General features: G+C 41.1%; 1 protein-coding gene and 1 long non-coding RNA gene across 2 annotated transcripts in view; one reads left to right on the top strand and one right to left on the bottom strand.

The window, feature by feature from the left end:
- Positions 1-19,921, bottom strand: part of panx3 (pannexin 3) — a 76,372-nt gene that overhangs the window by 17,021 nt on the left and 39,430 nt on the right. Inside the window, exons 3-11 of the mRNA XM_058086782.1 lie at positions 17,038-17,144; positions 14,951-15,087; positions 7,772-7,943; positions 6,334-6,519; positions 6,103-6,238; positions 4,640-4,737; positions 2,625-2,744; positions 2,454-2,530; positions 1,309-1,487 (exon numbers count right to left, since the gene is read on the bottom strand). Coding sequence (XP_057942765.1) covers positions 1,309-1,487; positions 2,454-2,530; positions 2,625-2,744; positions 4,640-4,737; positions 6,103-6,238; positions 6,334-6,519; positions 7,772-7,943; positions 14,951-15,087; positions 17,038-17,124 — 1,192 coding nt within the window. The 5' untranslated portion in view covers positions 17,125-17,144. The remainder of the gene's footprint in view (positions 1-1,308; positions 1,488-2,453; positions 2,531-2,624; positions 2,745-4,639; positions 4,738-6,102; positions 6,239-6,333; positions 6,520-7,771; positions 7,944-14,950; positions 15,088-17,037; positions 17,145-19,921) is intronic.
- LOC131138129 (uncharacterized) lies at positions 198-9,886 on the top strand. Its single transcript, XR_009132049.1, has 5 exons — positions 198-361; positions 1,423-1,576; positions 6,155-6,297; positions 6,424-6,546; positions 9,271-9,886. It is a non-coding gene; the product is annotated as an uncharacterized LOC131138129 (long non-coding RNA).

The raw sequence follows: 19,921 nt of genomic DNA, 5'->3' as shown, positions 1-19,921 counted from the left end.
ATGTGAGGTACGGAGTTGAATTAAACGCATTAATTACCGAAGTGACGTACAGAGTGGGCGGAACCGTGTTGTATTTAGCTGGGGTGCTATTACTTTGAAGACCGGACTTTACCTACTGACAGGAAGTGTTTGAGCCAATACCGCGAATGTTGCCAAGGAGACCGGAAGATCACGGTTGTTGCAGTCAATTGTGAATAAAGAAAAGTTTCATACGCATCGAGTGGGTTGCTACGATATTGTATGTGTCAAGGCTGCGCTGTCGAACATTGTTTTTGGTGCCTGTTTCCCAATTAGTGCGTGTGTGAAGGGATTAAGGAGAAAAACTAACTAAAATGTCTTTGTCGAAAGGCGGTTTATGAAAGTAAGTACATTGACTGCACAGCCTTGATACAGCCAATATGGCGGCGACGTGAAAGCATCTACGTGAAATATGCGTTACAGTCGGCTTGAATCCACTTGCAAGAAATACGACATACTTTCCGGCAGTATTGTTACGCGAGTAATTGATGGAACCATAAAAAAATGTCTATTTTAACAATTCTAATGCTTGAAAAGGATGTAAAATATTACAATTCAACACTTCTTCGCCGTACGTGTCACATTAGCAAACATGCTAATGAGACAGTTTCGATTATTTCCTTTGTGGCAAAAAAGTGTGTCGAATTTAGGTTGTTTCGGTTAAGTTTAGTATTATGTACCATACGGTTAACATAACAAACCTTTGACATTAATTAATAGTAAAAAAAAACAAAAACATTACCATTGTCTGTGTTCGACTTGGCTTGTTGCATATCAACCATTATTTCATTTTTTTTATTGTTTAAAATGCCGTATTCACATCCATCCATCCATTTTCTATGCCTCTTGTCCTCACTAGGGTCAACTGGTATGCTGGAGGCTATCCCAGTTGTCTATGGACCATTTTCACATATTTTATTTTGTCATCTGTTTTTTTGTGTGTTGTTTCATCTTAGCCTGGCTAGAGCGTAAATTGCCATTTAACCTCAATATACTTCAGGGTTTTAATTACCTAATAAATTACTTATGTGAACTAGCACATAAGTAATTTATTAGGTTTGTCTATATGTGCCCTGTGATTGGCTGCCGACCAGTCCAGGGTTGGGATTTTCATTGTTGATAATATTCATTATTATTCATACAGTATGAAATTAGCTAATGTTTTGTTCCTACTAATGTTCCAGCCAACCAAATAAAAACACTTTATGTACATTTTTTGGGGGGTATGAAAAATTCAGACTGTAAGAAATTGATAAAAATGTGTGTTGTTTATTGAATGGTAATACATACTGTCTGAGTTGTTTCCCATTTGAGATCGATGTGTCTGCAGAACTCCGGCCACAATAGAGTCGGGCCAAAAACGCTGTGTAGGACGATGCTGTGACTTCATCTTCTTTGCTTTAGGAGCTGGGTCAGGGTTACTGGCATCTAACATGGGCTGGAGGATACGCCGTCGAGCGTTGATGAACCTGAAATTGAGGCAAAGGACAAGGCTGATGCTGGGACGTTTTGTGACCGAGATGTGGTGTCAGCATATTGGAAAGAAAGCAGATTTGAAGTAGGTGCTCATTGTAATTATTAGTTTATACTTTATACAACCAGGAGATGGCAGCACATGGCAAGTCATTGTTTTGCAGGCCTTTCTACCTTCTTAAAATATTGTACCAGGCTTCTCTTCTACTTCCAACAACCCCTCTACCAATCAATAATCTTGATCCTTAACTCATTCAATCCCAACTAATTTACATAATTCAACCCCTTCAGTATTGGCCATTTTAGATGTTTTGGACTGATCTTTCAAGGTACACAGAAAATGGTGTTCTATGTCTACATAAACGTAAGATTTGACTCCAGTCTTTCATCAGGAAGAAAAAAAGTCATCATTAGTAGAGCATTGGTAAGTTTCAGGAAAATATCCTGACACACTTTGACACAAATATTTTTTGCTTTGTGACATCTCAAATATATTAACTATACCAACATAACACAAAAATGTGTTGTTTTATATCAAAATAGCCATTTACAAATATAACATTAACTATTCAGAGCGTTCATATTTGGAACTGAAGTGTGCATGCCTTAATATTTCCATGCAATGCGTAATCTGCACGTTCTCACATACTTTTTCTTTGTCCTTTCACATTTTTTTTTGTCCTTCACACACAAACATGAAAAATGGGATCGGGCGTTGGGGTTCATGTAAACGTCTTTGGTATCGAATGACTTAATGATGGTTGTAACAGTTGAGTGGTTGGGACCCAAAGACTAGCCAAAATTGGTGAGGATTTCCCCTCTCGTATTCCCACTATGGTGATGGCTTTCCTTTTCTTTGGTACACTGAACACATCCTTCCACCATGCATGCTGTAACAAGTTCAGTTTTTAAATGAATTCAAGGCAGCTGACCCGTCCGTCCGGACCACTGAAATATCTTACCAGTTATTCACTTGCAAAAGGGTTAAGCTTGTCTGTGCTGCAATCTGTCTTTTCTCATCCTCCGTTGGGTATGGATGCTAAAAGTAGAACAAAACATTTGGCATGAGTCACTGCATGTCACTTGGATTTGCAGCTCTAAACACAAAATAAAGCTGTCCTTTTTTGCCTCACCATAAGATGCTGAAAAAGCCAAGAGCGCATGATGTTGGTGGCTTGTTTGGGAAGAACACCCCGCTTATTCCTCGACTTCTTGTCTTCGCTATCCAGTAGAGCTGACAAGTCAACATTTACCTATGGGAGTAACAGCAGTAAAGTTAAAAAAAAAATACACGTGAATTGCTGGGGTTTAGTTAATGTTACCACGGAAACCAATTATTGATCATGGGTCTGTGACAAGTGACAAGGGCAGAAACAACCTCAGAGTGTCACCATGGTAACTGAATTTGAGTAATGACACTTGAAATATAAAGAGAACCCCACTTTACTATGTAAAAAACAAAACAAAACAGAAGGTCATCGTCTTTCATAAAGTGTTTGAAGAGTTAAAATCCAGACATACTTTGGGTCAGAAACATTTTAAACTCTAGGTTTGAGAGGCTTGCCAGAAAAAGACTCAATAAATAGCATTTCTGAGTGCTTGTACAAGGTCTACTTGGATGATCTTGGTAACAAAGTACCGTATTTTCCGCACTATAAGGCGCACCTAAAATCTGATTTTTAAAAAAAAGCTGACTATGCGCCTTATAATCCGGTGTGCCTTATATATGGATCAATATTGAGCCGCGACAGGTCTCGCAACTTACGGTAAGCAGCCACCGACTCCATTTTTCCCGTAGAAGAAGAAGTGCGCTGTGCATACTGGGAAATATTAAACAACGATTCACTTTCATTTGTGCGTTTGTATAAAGACCCTGAAATGGCTCCTATTAAGAGACACGCTTACAACGCAGAGTTTAAACTCAAGGCGATCAGTCACGCAGTAGAACACGGAAATAGAGCAGCAGCAAGACATTAATGAATCGATGTTGCGGAAGTGGAGGAAGCATGAGGATGAGCTGCGCCAAGTAAAAAAGACTAAACAAAGTTTCCGTGGCAATAAAGCGAGATGGCCACAGTTAGAGGACACACTTGAACAGTGGGTTGTTGAACAAAGAGCAGCAAGTATCTATTAATAAAGTTTGACTGACCTATCTGACTGTTTTGTTGACATTCCCTTTAGCGCGGCACCATCTAATGGTTGCATAACGTAACTACAGCCTCTACTGTAGCGCCTTATAATGCGGTGCGCCTTATGTATGGAAAAAGTTTTAAAATATATCATTCATTGAAGGTGCGCCTTATAACACGGTGCGCCGTATAGTGCGGAAAATACAGTAAATGGGAGACTTTGGTCAGTGACTTTTAGCAGAATGAAATGATGCAATGATGGAATGCTTTCTAATTCTGCATTTGAATTTATGTGTCTGTAAGTAATGTGCAACTATAATTATATGATACCCGTGTGGAGAAATGTCATATTTTAGACAGCATTCAGTACTGGCCATTTTTAACGATTTGGACTGATCTTTTCATGGCACACAGAATTACTGTGTGCTATGGCTTTCTAAACATGGAACCTACCAAAAGAAAGATTAGGACTCCTGTCAGAAGAAAAAAGTTTGTTTCTACATTATTCATCAGCAGAAGAACGTAGGTAAAAAAAGGGAGAAAACTAGCCCTATTAGCCAAACTATGCCACAACATAAACAACACAAATTTCTTTAAAATTTCTCGACAATGTGTAACCTTCTGCATGTTACACTCCTCCACGTTCTTCCACTTCCTCCTTTGCGATTCAAATCCACATGCCCAGCTTTTATGGCCGTTTTTATGGCTTAAAACTGCTCTAGAGTTGTTGTTAGGAGCGGCGCCATGACACTCCTAAAAAATTAAAAGCTCACTGATTCTAGACATGTTTTTTCCTCTTCATGACACATTTTTCGACTTATACAACGGAGCGACTTATAATCAGGAAAGTAACCATGACTACTATTACCCAAAAAGCTATACGTGAAACCCCCCACACAGATGCATCTCCATGGTGGAGAGTATGCATTCTATTTTTTTACATTTACTTTATTAACATTCTGTGTAACCGTGGCAACATTAATTCCGGACCAAAGAACCATCAGTGATGGCGTTTTTACCTGTGAGTTCTGGATCTGAATGGTTCCTGGTGGCAATGCCTGCGTTAACACTTGGCCTTGTGATGCCACCATGGCGACTGGCTGGTACAGCGTCCCGCCTAACAAAAGAAATGACTGTGATGAAAATCAGCAGACAAACAATGACTGAAATCAGGGTTAATTAGCCCTGATGGAGACACTTTCCTTCACAGTCTGTTTGAGCTTTTTCCGCGTCTAGCCATTAAAGACTGCGACATTGATTTATTTGAGGTTAAAAGATATTTCCTGAGGGCGGGATTAACATTTCACTGTACAGGTTTGACATTAGAAGGGTCTGTCAGCTATGCACCCCGTGAAGGATAATTACCGCTGTCACCAAACCACATGTACAGAGAACCCTGACAGCTCCATTGTGTTTCATTCCCAATTTGCTCGTTTTCAACATCTGCGCATTTCACTGCTTGCAGTTTGGAATGTATTCTTTTTTTTTATTATTGAGGATTCAGCTGAAATGTATTGCATGTGCGTACGACAATTTTTCGGTCGACATTTTATCGGCAGCTTTGTCTGCAGAAAACACATCGACAGAAAGTCGTAATTATTAAAAAGTCAAAATTAATATATACAAACTAACTTTGTATCTGTGAAGAATGCATAGTGGTTATTTTAGATTTGGGACACTTTAGACAGATTCCGTCCAGAGAGTCCTTTAATCATCTTTATTATGTGTGTGTGTGTGTGTGGTACAGACATGATCTAACTTTAAAGCCACACTGTGCACGGATGAAACGTTCAGGCGCACTGCGTATTTGTGAGTGTAAGAGGAATCTGCCCTGTCTTTATTTAGGACGGCTAGAACCGCAAGTGGAAAAGGTGATTTCCTTAGTTAACACGGGTTGCAGGGGGAATGGCTTAAGGGTGACACATTTCACAAAGTGAGCCCGGCCAGTCAGAGTAATGATAATTGTACCTGCTATTGAAGTTTACAATAAAGTTCACGCGGAGTTAATTGGTTCCCGACCTGAGCACCATAAGTAGGATTCAATATTAATAAATTGAATATTTTTGCAGTTAAAGTTAAATACTATGGATGTCATGTCTGTCTTCATTAAAGATTTTAAAGATATTAAAATTATTGGATTTATTTTCATTTCATTCCCTGAGTTAGCTTTTCATTGGACAGCGACAATATGAATAATTAACAGAAAAATCAATGTGCAGTCACTAACTTGTAAATTTAACGGGCACTAGTGAAATTATAGGGGTGTCAATTGCATAAACAGATAATAAAGCATCACAATTAGCACCGTAAAAACACATCAATGCGAGTTTTAAGATGATGTGATAAAAAAAAACTAATTTACTGAGTTTTATTACATTGACTTTTATCACATTGACTGCAGTGCCAGAAGATTTTTATGGACATGTGACTGTGTATCATTACCACACGCATTCGTTTGAATGAGCTTGTGCAAAATCCTCACCCGATACCACTTGAGAGTTTATGGTCGTCATGGAAACATTGCCCTGTTGCAGACCTGCACTGGGTGCCACAATCCCTGAAGAGTTGACGGAGTTGGACACGGACGTCATGGACGGAGAGGAGGTCTGAATTAGTTCCTTTGGGGGGGGGATCACAGACAAAAACACGGCAGATCTTCATAGGCTGTATCTAACAGGTGAGAGACAGGACGCAACTCGGACACGCAACCGACCTGCTGCATGCTGAGATTGGTGTGTGTCGGAGAGTACGGCCCCGCCAAGTCGTTCCGGAGAAGGTTGTCACTGTGCATCTTGGTTTTCAGGCACGTGATGTAGCGGTTGCAGAAATCCTTACAGAGTTCGTTGACTTTCTCCAGCTCGAGCAGGTGGATCCGCAACACTTGAATGGCTTTGACCATCTGAGGGTTCGAGAGGCAAAATTTCAGGTAAGTAAATCTTGTGAGCTGTTGATGATGTTATTGATCTGGACATCTCCGATGGCTGGCGGTTGGGTCCGGGAATCGAACCAGCAGTGTGTACCATTACACCAACAGGGCCCATTTTTATATCTTACAAGAACTCATTCAATCCCAGACATTTTTAAAAACTGTCCATCTCGGTATTGGCCATTTTTATGATTTTGACAGATTTTTCAATGCACACAGAATATTGTGTTGTAGGGCAAGTTATATACCAAAACAAAGGTGTGAATCTCATCTTTCATCAGAAAAACATGTTTGTTTCTACCCTCTTCCGTTCTTTAGTAATATTAGCAATAGAACATACATAAGTTTCAGCAAAGTATGTGAGAAAAAGGGAGACGTGTTTGCACGTGTGTGAATGCATACACCCCGCCCTAAGACAGCTGGGATAGGCTCCAGCACCCCCGCGACCCTCGTGAGGAAAAGCGGTAGAAAATGAATGAATGAATGAATGAATGCATACAAATCCCCCTGAAAGCGTAATCTCTTCAACACTACAATTGTCCATGCCTTTTCACTTCCTGGTTATTGTGCTGCCTTGTATTTGTATGGGAAAGTTGCAGGCCGAGTTCTTATAAAAAAAGGTTTTCCATCTTAAAACTGAAAAAAACATGTATAAATACATCTTGCTCTGCTCCCGTTGCACTTTTTTGCCTTGCTATTTTTGAGTTCTAGTTTTTCAAGGTCAACAGAACAGCCAGAAAAGTGCTAGGCCAAGGAGGAAAGAGATAAATCAGCCAATTAAACTCAGTGATCTTAATAACGACAGACGAGTAACTCTCACTTCCATCGCAACCATTCTGCCCCAATGTGACAATCCCACCCTGCGGAACGAGTGCCCCCCCGGGAGGGATGCCTGCACTCAGAAAACAAGCAGATGCTGGGTTAATTGTCTGTTTAGTCCTTGTATTTAGTCCCTGTTTTTGTTAAAGTGGAGTTTTGTCTAATACTCTAATGCTCGCGATACACCATGGGCACAGTAAGGGAAGAAAATGTCAAATTTGCTGATTTTTAATCCATCCATCCATTTTTTATACCGTTTATCCCAGCTGTCTTTGCACGAGAGGCGATGTACACCCTGAACTGGTCGCCAGCCAATCACAGGGCACATATAGACAAACAACCATTCACACTCACATTCATACCTATGGACAATTTGGAGACATATTTGTTACATTTAGTTACCCACCAAGTTGTCTAATTCTGGATCTTCACTGAAGAAGGGTTTATGATCCCGCTCCTGCTGGTGTACAAAGTTTTCGATGTCGACATCAAAGCTGGCGGACGTGATGCACTCAGATCCTTGTGTCGCCTGCTCACATTTCTCAAACAGCAATGCCAGCAGGGGGAACAATGGGTGTCTGGACAGAGAGAAAGTGAGAGGTGCAGCATTTTATACATCACAATGTATGTCCAGATTTTAGTCAGTCAGAGGTTGTTGCCCTGTGAGAGTCAATACGTTAAATCAAAATGTTGGATCGTAGAACGTGTGGGACCAACATTTCATTTTCTGATGTTTACAGATGCCACTAAAAAAAAATCATCTTGCTGAGATAACACAGTGGATCCCGGCATTTGAATGAGAGCAGGTTTTGAATTGTATGTAATAAAAGAGAAACATTGTATTTTAGCATCCGTCCCAGTTAGGGTATTGTTTTGGTTAATGTCAAAAATTTACGCCACAATTTTGCCTTGGTTTACATACATGTTTTTATAGTTTTAATTCTAAATGCATGTAAGCCACCAATGAAAGTCATAAATGACTAACGTTTACTTTCACTGAAGACTAATGCTCCCAAAGACGCGATGTGACACCACACTGACAACATCTTCCTGTTTTGAGTTATTTCTTGATTCTTAACAGTTCTTTTTCTTTTTATAGACTGTGCCTGACAGTTTCGACTGCCCATTGGTCTCGTCTGTAAAAAAGAACGAATGACGAATGTATGAATGCCAGACCAAATGAACCTCACTGGACAGTTATTTCTTGAATTCAGTCGTGTTTCTCACCTTTTTTTTTTTTTACCAGAATGCTAGCACTCGCATCTTTTGCATCTTACTATTTGTTATCATATCCACTGTGATTGTGCTTTTTGTAAGGGAATATTTGTCCAATATTTAGATTTTTTCCCCCTGTGTTGATTGCTGCATACTATATATGAGGAAATGGTCCCTAGATATTTTTGCAAAAAACAACAAACAAAGATATCCTTTATTAATGACAATCCATGTATGCAGTGCAGTGCTGCAGAGGGCCCCACTAGCATGGCTAGGCCCCTGCTCACACTAACCTGTGATTCTCATTTGCATCCTCTAATAGTCCTCTATATTATACTCTAATCTGCCTGATCCCAATTTAATGTCGCTCCTTCAGCCAGACGTGGCTGGCATACTAAGCAGGAGGGTCGCATGCAGAGTAAAGAGTCTCTGCCTTGTCTGTTTAATGTGCACTGGTAGAGGGGTGGCTAGGATGGACTATTTTATGAACACCAAAATTAAGGACAATGTCAATTTCTGGTGCTATTAAAAAAAAAAAAAAAAAAAAAGATAACAAATATATCGATTCAAGTTAGTCTAGTCTAGTCAATGGAAGCAAATGAGATTCTTAAGATTATGATCAACTGCGGTGCTACCGCAACATGCATTCATATCATATTGTTCAAATGTGTTATTATTGTGTTGTCATAGTCACGATTCAGCACAGCAAGCGACCTCACACAGACAGAAGCGTGGTTGTAGCGTAAGCCTGGGACTCCGATTCCATCCGTTCTATCAATCATCGACATTATCATCCATCGGCGGTGAGTACCAGTACTTTTTATACTTTATGTGTTGTGTGAGGCTGGATTAACTTAGCTTTCACACTAATATACTGTACATGCACAACTCTTCAACCCGCAAGGCATGCCGGGTAACCTCACAGTAGCTACTCTTGTCCCTTTTTCTAGTTTAGCATGACATCTCCATTATTATTTGAGTATAAGTCAATGATGGAAATGCTATATATATGAAGGTGTTTCATTGACTTGACCACATTCATTACTGTCAATGCATAAATCAAATTGGAATGAAAAGGAACGTTGTATTGTAAACGTGTGCACTTTTGAACCTTCTACCTTCAAGACAAAAACAAAACCTCAACAACTGAAATGACCTTTGCACAGAAGTAAGGATTAAGGTAGATGGGGTATGAAAAGGCATGCATTTTCATTAGCGGGAATAGAACGGCACTGTGCGCATCGCTGCCTGGTCGTCATCATGTAATGTGTGTTTTCCAGTCGCCTACAATATCTTTTCCAACCATCCAGAGCCGTACCCCCCCCCCCCCCCCCCCCCCCCCCCCCCCCCATCATGTCAGCAGCCACAAGCAGCGGGTTCTATCTGCAGTGCGACAGAGTGGAGATTGCTGGCAAGGGGATCATTACAAGGGCCATAAAACAGCGATTTACAGGACAGCCAGCGAGTGGAGTCAGCACGGTGTACCAGCCTCTGGCCTTGCACCGTACTGGGTCACCAACGAAAAGCCCAAAACAAAGGCCAGCGGGGTTTGTGTAATGACTTACACATGAAGGTGATGAACGTGGCATCTGTTTGACGTGAGCGAAATAGCGCAAGATGCTATTTGTCTTTGGGTTTATCAGCATTTCCTATCATGGTACATGTGGTCATCAGGTTATGGAAGGTTATGTGATGGAAGTGGACTTTTAGTGTATGGTCATCACTCGTTCATCGCGGTTTATTGGTTCCAGAACCCAACCGCGACACCTCTAGAGTCACCTTTACACGCTTTACAAGCTTAGCTTTTTCTTGTCCGAATATAGGCAACTTTTGGACTTACATGCGTATACGTACGTATATGCGGTACTTAATCTTCATACATGGTGGATTTATTCTTTTACTTTTACTTTGCTTTGTTTCTTAGTGCTTTGTTTCTTAGTTCATTTAGTTTCTCCTCTAATTTTCACATCCATGGTACTGTCGGTGAGTTTTAGTAGTCGAGGAATGACGGGCCGACTTCTGCTGTTGTTGCTGTTGCTCAGCGTTAGCTTTCAAACAGTTAGCTTTCAAATGTTTGATTTCCGCAATTATTCCCGACATTTGCTCCTATCAGACGGTTCACTTCTTTTCCATATTTGTCTTTTGGTTTTTTTAAATCACGCGGATGTATATACTATAGCAGTTACCATAGCAACACAAATGCAGCTGTGCGCACCCCCACCTCCTTACTGGGGTCCGGTTGGTTTTAAAAGGTTTTATGAGCCACGGCAAGCGGCTTAACATTCAACGCAGGAACCAACTGAGAAGGGCTATTTATGTACTATCCTATTTTATCACCAAAACGGTTGTATTCTGCCAACAAATGAAAACTACTAAACTGGAAAAAACATGGAACTGCGCAGGAAAACAAGCTCGAATCAAAGCAACCCAGTCATAAAGGCCACCAAGTGAGTGCAGAAATCTGTGGGGTGGGATTTCAAGGTGCGTGTTTGTGGGGGGACTGGAGAGAGAGAGAGAGAGAGGGAGCTGGAGCGGTTCCCCACTGTTTTTTTCCAGCCTAATCAGGCCTGCTGTACCCCCACGTATTAGAACCTGGCTTGTGGTTGTGTGTTCCTGCTGCGTCTGCTCCCGACAGGGCCCCTGTTTCTCTAGGCTACACACACACACACACACATACACACACACTCAGAAGGAACATTGGGCTCTGTCTGAATAAACCTTTGTAAGATTTCTGTTAAAGGAACCAGTGATGGTACACATTCCATGCCTTGTTTACTTTGTTTCTGTTACTACCTGCTCCCACTTAGAACATTCAACTTGCCTGCCTAGACTCATCCATCCATCCATCCATCCATTTTCTATGCCGCTTATCCTACAGTCCATTCAGTCGGGGGTATGCTGGGACGATAATAGGTGAATTCATTCTCAATAATTATGCCAACTTCATTGGCAGGAGGATTCACTCTGTGCATTGGTTTCAGCACCTAAGTCTAAAACTTACCACTTCCACACAGAATGAGAGGAGAACCTTTTTTTCCACTCCATTTAAGCCATGGCTCTCTCCAGTGTGAAACGTAATGTCGTCTAACGTCGTGGCTCATTACATTACTGATGCCTAGTATATATAACTTTTATACTTACATATTTTTTTTTACTAATAATAGGCCGTCATCAACCACAAAACAGTGATTACTATGTATAATATTTTTTGGGGAAAACCGTGACATAGCGAGGAAGCATTACTGGAGTAAACCGTAGAAGGTTTTCAAGCTGTGGCTTCAACTTGCCACTTTGGCCAATGGCTGGGCTGTGCTACAACACCTTGCCTTTCGGGAACACTTTTTCCACACACTCCTCGGGCTTGTATACATGCACTCACACACACACACACACACACACACAACGTCTGCTTTCTGCATATAGCAACAGTGAGAAAAATATACAGATATAATGTCATTCCTTCCAGAGGGCACAACATGACAGCTGGGAAGTGTAAATGATTCTCTTTTATGTTTGCTGCCGGCAACTGCAGGAAAATATAACACAGATTGCTAAGTTGTCCAAGTTAAAACAACTACAACAACAACAAACTGGACTTTTTTTTCATCTGGCAAGAAGTCAAACAGTGAGGAAACTCATAAAAATACTTTGATACACCGTCACACGGTGACCTGCTGTCAATTTATATGGCGCGTCCGAGATGCCAACCTGTGGCTTACACTCCCTTTGTAAATGGAAAAAAGGGCTTTCACTTGTATATTTTATTCATAGAGCTTTGATACTGTTACCTCATTTACCTCTGGTGATGCCGCAACTGGGGGTTCAGCACCTCGCCAAAGATATTCAACATGGTCCCAATGAGCGCTATACCGCCTGAGCCATGTCGCATATTAAAACACCGCTGGTCACATACAACATATACAAATTGTTTGATTCAAACACGTCATTGGCCCGTGTCTGGAAAAAAATCAAGCATGTATTTCAATGCATCTCAAGGACATTTCAATTTAGGTATAAATATTAAGAATACTTCTTTCAACTAAGTCCACGTCTGCATCTTTAAGCCAAGACAAGCGTCCCCAGTGCAGCGTTACATCTGCAACAGCAGGAACAAAAGGCTCGCCGCCTTTTTAATAGGATGCAGACGCTCCAGAAGGATCTTTATAGTAAATGCCACAACTCATTAGGCTAATTGCCCTATCACACATTTACTCGGTAGCTGATAATAAAGTACGAAGAGAGGCTGAGAAGAATCTGCAAATCTCCTCATAAAGTTGGCATTCCAACAATTAATGGGAAAACCAAACAAAACAATTAAAAGGGAAACGGCGGTGATGTTCATCCTCAACGTCGTGATCTTAACAAAACCCCCATATGAGCACTAGAGAATAATAGCAGTTGTATAAAATTTGAGTGCTGGGGAGGCCTTTTTGCATAATTAATGTCTCTGCAGGACAAAAAGACGTAACCGATAAAGTCAAGGAACAATGTTTAGTCTGTTTAGTCGTACCTTAAAGCATGGGTGTCCAAAGTGTGGCCTGGGGGCCATTGCTGGCTCACGACTTATTATTGGTCTGTGGTACTTTGTATAAATAAAATGAAACGAAATGAATGAAAATGAAATGAAATGTTGATGCCAGGCATTTTTCAAAAGACATCCCTCGCAGTATCGGCCATTTTTTATGATTTTGACTGATTTTTCAAGGCACATTGTATCTTGGGTTGTTGAGCTATATAAACATGGAATTTACCAAGATTAGACTCCCATCTTTCAGCAAAAAAAAAAAAAAAGTTAGTTTCTACCTTTTTCCGTTCTTTGGTAATCAGTAGTAGAACATAGGTAAGTTTCAGGAAAATATCAGTTCCTGACTAAAGAAAGATATAAATATATATATGTGTGAAATGATACATTTCAAGCATTTTCACCAATTTTTTGCTTGCGTGGCAGCTCAAATATATAAACAGCAATACTACAACATTAATTCATTCATTCATTTTATACCGCTTATCCTCACGAGGGTTGCGGGGGTGCTGGAGCCTATCCCAGCTGTCTTTGGGCGAGAGGCGGGGTACACCCTGGACTGGTCACCAGCCAATCACAGGGCACATATAGACAAACAACCATTCACACTCACATTCATACCTATGGACAATTTGGAGTCGGCTATTAACCTACGAAATCCCACGCATGCACGGGGAGAACATGCAAACTCCACACAGAGATGGCCGAGGGTGTAATCGAACTCGGGTCTCCTAGCTGTGTGGCCTGCATGTGATCCACTCCACCACCGTGCAGCCCTACCACAACATAAACAACAAAAAAAAAGGGCCACTTTAAATGTCCTGATGTATGCATGAAAGACTGGATATGTTGTGTTCTGCTTGAGCTGCTCTGCTGCCGCCTGTCTGTCGTGTGTTGCAGTGCCCCGCCCCCGGCAGGACCAACAGTGCACACCTGAGAACGATTAATCCTCAGGCCTTCATAAGCCACGCTGTGAGACTCACTCGCTCCCAGTCCAAGTAGTACTTTGTGTTGTGCCTTCTCGTGTTGTTGTTACTTTCAAGTACTTGTGCTTAGATCTCTGATTTTCTGTTACTTGTATTGTTTTTGTGCTTTTTTTCCTCTGCTAGTATTGCTTTAAACTTTATCTATATCTGGTTGTTTGTACTCTTTGCAATGCGGTCCAACTATTGACCTACACCAGTCATAACAGGATACGCAGATCCCAGCTGTTTCAGGCACTAAATCAAGCTGCTAATGAAAAACAATGGGGCTATTAAATTATCGTAGAAAGGCATGAGCGGCAACCATACTCTAATGAACTCCAAGGTCTCCTCCCATGTATATGTTATGAGGCTGCCAAAATCCCCTTTTCCCCTCCACTTCCATGTGCATGTGGTTGAAGTAAAGAAGATAAGTCCAGTCTCCCAACATAACCAAAAAAGTGCTCCAAACATGGCCGCTCACATCAAAGCATGCTTTGTATCTCAGGGGAGTTGCTAAGGACTTTACAGCGGTTGGCCTCAGGCGTGGAGGCAGGGGCCCACACCTCCTTAGACTGAGCAGGCGGATACCCGTGGGTGAGACCTGAGGAGCAGGGCCAACAGACACAACATAGTCTATGGTGCCATCATTACGGCAACAGGCAGCACCAGACTGGGGGGGGGGGCACTTCACTTCTCATTTGACTAAAAACTGCCTATTAGGGCTTGGATAGTATCTGCATCAGGTCCATACTAGAGGGATGAGCTTGGTATTTTTCAGTTCTTTGTTTTGCTGTGTGGTTCGTTTTTCTACACAGCTGCCAATATAACTATACAACTATTTTTTGGAAAGACAAGTTTTTACACTTGGCGGGTAGCGACCTACCTGTAAACGGCCCTTTTGTCAGACTCAAGTTGCGCCTGGGGGTCAAGTGTCACACTGACAGAGGTATTTCCTCCCGCAGAGGCTGCTGGGATGTGGACCTGTGGGGTCTTGTTGTTCTGCTGAGTGGTGCCCGTCATCTGGGGACCAGAACACACAGGACGAAATGATAGCAGCTACAAGAAAACCAATCAATTCTCACTCAAGTTAAACATCTGATGGAATCGGAGCCACGGTGTAGAAGTCATATATAATTGACACCTTCTCATAGTATCAATGGTGCATTCAAGGACTTCTAAAAGTGTGAAATCAGTGAAGCGTAAAGTAAAACATGTCCATTACATACATTTCGGTTGGAGTCTGACATTCTTGAGGGGATTGATGATGCTAACCAAGGTTCCACTGTTATTAATTACTTAATTAATTAATTAATATGATTTTCACATGCTTTGAACCCTACGGTTTAAACAATGATGTGGCTAATTTTATAGCGTAAAGAACTACAGTTCATACAATTAGTGTGCAAAAAGTATAGTGTATTTCCACTATGTAAGCTAATACCAAATGTTTTGAAGTCTTATGCAGTAATTGTGTTTTGATCTGACAAATCTTAAGTATGTTTGTGTAAGTGGAAAAACGCGACAGCTTCCGCTTGGACTGTTTGGAACACGGAAGGTGTCGAACTATGATGAGCTATGATGAGTCAACGCAGTTAACGAGTGTTGCTGGGAACACTGTGAATTGCAAGGTTTATAGTGTGTGCTTCTGTGTAAATATCCAATTTTTAAGTGCGAAATTTTCTCGTCTTTAAATTTGGTTGCTTGGATTTATATTCAAGTGTTTCAGACTATAATTCCAATAGTCTGAAATTTGGGGTAATCACACCCAAAAATTCAAATGATTGCGAGCTAAAGTTCATAAGGAACTGCGTTGTCATCAGCACGCAGCTTTGAGTGAGGCATTTTAATAATCACTTACCAAACGCAATCACGTGCAACATGTATTTCAAACTGACAGGCAAATGAGAATCAACAAGAATCATGTTGTATAACAGGTCAGCGGCTTTATTCTATTTCACTATTCAGCACCCCAACCCCCATTCTTGTGACAGAGCGGGGTGGGAGAAAGCTTCAAGTCTTAATCCCAGTGCCAAACGGGAAATAAATTAGCTTCTTCACACTTAACTAGCTCTCATTTGCATTTTCCAAGCATGCATGCTGCATTTTCCCCTTGCACTAATCCTCCGGGTGAAAGCAGACAAAGGTGGAGGATGGTAAGAATGAACCTGCTGGCTTCCTCTCCATGGGATTTTGCTGCAGTCTGGGGCAAAGGCTAGATACGGCTACAGTCAAGGTTCATTCATTAACACTGACCTGTTGGCAGCACACATCACAGGCTGGTGTGATGTTTTATTCTTGGAGAAAAAAAAACCTGTGACTTGATCAGTTAACGTGTTTTTTTAGCATCTTTTACATTTTAATTTGGGGGTTTTGGGCGGCACGGTGGACGAATGGTTAGCACATAGACCTCACAGCTAGGAGACCAGGGTTCAATTCCACCCTCTGCCATCTCTGTGTGGAGTTTGCATGTTCTCCCTGTGCATGCGTGGGTTTCCTCCCACATTCCAAAAACATGCTAGGTTAATTAGCGACTCCAAATTGTCCATAGGTATGAATGTGAGTGTGAATGGTTGTTTGTCTATATGTGCCCTGTGATTGGCTGGCGACCAGTCCAGGGTGTACCCCCCTCTCGCCTGAAGACAGCTGGGATAGGCTCCAGCCCCCCCCCCCCCCCCCCCGACCCTTGTGAGGAAAAGCGGTAGAAAATGAATGAATGAATGAATTTGGGGGTTTTAGATGTATCGCTTTTTTGGGGCAAATAACCATATTTGCGATATTTCATTTAACTGATGTGCAGCATGTATTTCCAAGGCATAACTAAATAATTCTCTTGTTGGTAGTCACATGTAGGCATATCTATAACATCACATAATATATCACATCCGTCAGCCTCCACGCCTTGTAACAATGTGTGCGACACTATAACTTTAGTATTGAGAATTGACAGTTTTAAGGTCAGTTCTGACTGACCTGTTGGCTCTCCTGGTACGATGGTGGAGGAACACTCTGGGTGGCCATCATTGTCACTGCAGGTGCTGGGGGCACATGTTGCATCATGGGATTGGGTCACATTGAGACTGAGGAAAAATTGAAAATGGGAAAAAAAACACAGAAATCAATAAAAAAATCGACTATAAAATCTATTTATCTACCCGAACACCGAGGTGCAAACAATTAGCACTACAATTAAGTCCTGTTATGTATAGCAGTACATTTCATAGTCTCCATGTGTGTGGACTGCTGGGGTCATAGTTGAACTGTTACAAAGCCAATCAAAGAGGCTAATTAAGTCCGTTGTCAGTCCGTTAATTGCTATTGGCCAGGAACCCACAGGGCTAAGTGCTTTACCCTGTGGAATGCCACTGTCATTCACCCCCACTGTAGCAGCTAATTGCTTCAATGGTACATTGCACACACATCCAAACGCACAAACAGACTCCCTGCGATCACCCCAACTTACTATAGGAATGCACAGCAGGTGTATCGCCCCGCAGCTAGAGATAACCTATGTCTTCACACTGCCTGAAAATGTCCTGGAAATTACCTATTTCACCCCAAGGGGGGAAAGGGTGTTTTGATAAATGTGAGGGCAAGCTTTAATAGGGCTTCATTAATGACGATATAAGCGTTGTGGAAAAAATTAGACACCCCATGGGGGTATAGATTGGACACCATGGGGTGTCCTAGTTTCTTTTCCACATGACTGTACGTCTACAAAAGAATTTACTTGAAGACAATAAATGATTGTAAACATTTACTTGTGTGGTCATAAAGGGCAAGCCAAAGTAACAAAAACGCAAATGAATGGATAAAACGCCCAGGCCTGGTATGTACATAGTTGAGCTGGTTTTGATTCGAGAAAATCAAAAATTTAACTTTTACATGTGAAACTAATTACTTTTAAACTTCTAACAATAACCTTACAACTCATATTATCGCCACTTCGAATTTAAAGCATCATTCTATAAATATTCATGCTGCTTCCTGGTTGAATGTGGCCTATTATTCGTTCAAAAACATGCATATTGAAGAAAATTGTCACTATTTGGGCCTAAATTAAGCATTTTCATAAAAACGACTAAATGAACTAATTCAGATAATGCATACAAAAGACGCTAGGATGATATCTAGTACTGGCTAGAACAGAATCCTTTACAGGAGCTACTGTTGCAGCCGCAAGCTACACCTAGCTAAAACGCAACTCTGAACCCATGACGCCACTTTTTACTCCCACATTTACAGCACTCTTATCGATGTCTTAAACGGCTTGTTTTGTCGTATTATGTCAACTATATTGGGTAACGAGACTGTAAAGGTGACTATAGGGGTGTTATTTCATTTCTAGAGGGCTCTAATAATGTTTTTAAAAACGTATACACAAGGTCGTAAACAGGTTGATGAACATAAATAAATAAGGAATGCTACTTTTGGAGGAAAATCTGCCCTTTTTCTGGCGTTTTCTGTTCTTTTACCCTAAATCGGTAACACCAGGAGCTCATGTAGCTCAGTCAGCCCTCCTCCAGCTTACCCTAACTATGTGAACTTCTACTAGACGTGCTTATTGTTTCATTTAGTTCTGTGTGTTCCTCTATGTGTCATTTTGTGTACTGATTATGGCTTTGGTTTCTGTTCTCGTTCCAACTGTTATCAGCTGAAAGACATCTTCTCTGTTATCAGTCCGCATTTTAATTGCAAATACAGCCAGCGTGTTAGTGATTAAACGGGAAACGACACATTAATTGATCAGACTCGTAGATAAAGCAATTCTAATTACGGCGCAGTATTTTTAGGAGGGCCCCCATTCAAGTTTCACCATCCCTCGAAGGAACAAAACCACTAAATGCCAGATTTTTTTTAGCAATGCCAATCCACAAATACTACACGTACACAGACACAGAAATACTGCAGTGTTTCAGTAGAAGAGTCAATAACTATTGTTGTTGACTATTATGTTTAAAAACATGAGATAATGTCGCTTATTAACCAAAAATGTCAGTTTTGTTAGAATATTTGAAAATCTTCACTCTGTTTTCCAAAAGCTCAGTTTTTAATGACAAAATATTAAGTTTGTATGCGGACTCCAGCCGAAAATGCACTGAAAAAAGAGAGCTTTTACAAAATGGAGTGATTAATTAATTACGATCCTTAATTAATTGATCGTCGTCTGCCCTTCAGGTCCCTTCAGGTCCTTTCAGGTCTATATATGATGTTAGCACATCAGAAATAACACGGATCACCAACGTGTCTCGTCCGTCAAATAGCTGTGGTTGCCAGCTGAGCTCCAGTGAATTAATTAATCACATGATAAATGAAAAAAAAACAAAAAAATAATTTTGCCAGCCTCCATATCTCCATGTCTGTTTCCATCATCTCTTGCCTCCAAGCAGACAGGAAGAGGGTTCACTCTGCACTGGTTGAGTACCTAGACACATCATATAATGGACCGCTCCTCACCTTGCCCTCCCAACTACAATGGCCGCCGATCAGCTGATGCTAAACAAGCCCAAACACAATGACAGCCAATCAAAGTCCACTTCTGGGTATAACTAATTGTTGTTTTCCACCCCCAACACGAAGCACTAATTATGAGTGTAATTAATTAATCGCTATTAATGCACTAATTTGACACACATAAGAAACATCCATATTTCTGCAGATATAGCCTCAAAGCACCCATGCGACATGCGTCACGGCCACTTATGCAAATTAGACTATGACATCATCACACACGCGAAATGAATACATGAAAAAAAACATTTCTTCATGTGTACATATTTCTGCTAGCAGTCAAACAGGAGCCGGTTACCGACATGCCAAGCAGAATTCAAAGGTGCACAATAACAAAATCCTTCTG

This window comes from Doryrhamphus excisus, chromosome 11 (genome assembly GCF_030265055.1).
Source record: "Doryrhamphus excisus isolate RoL2022-K1 chromosome 11, RoL_Dexc_1.0, whole genome shotgun sequence".
In the NCBI taxonomy this organism is placed as follows: domain Eukaryota; kingdom Metazoa; phylum Chordata; class Actinopteri; order Syngnathiformes; family Syngnathidae; genus Doryrhamphus; species Doryrhamphus excisus.
Note: the sequence above shows the minus strand (reverse complement) of the source record. Positions and strands in the feature narration are given on the sequence as shown.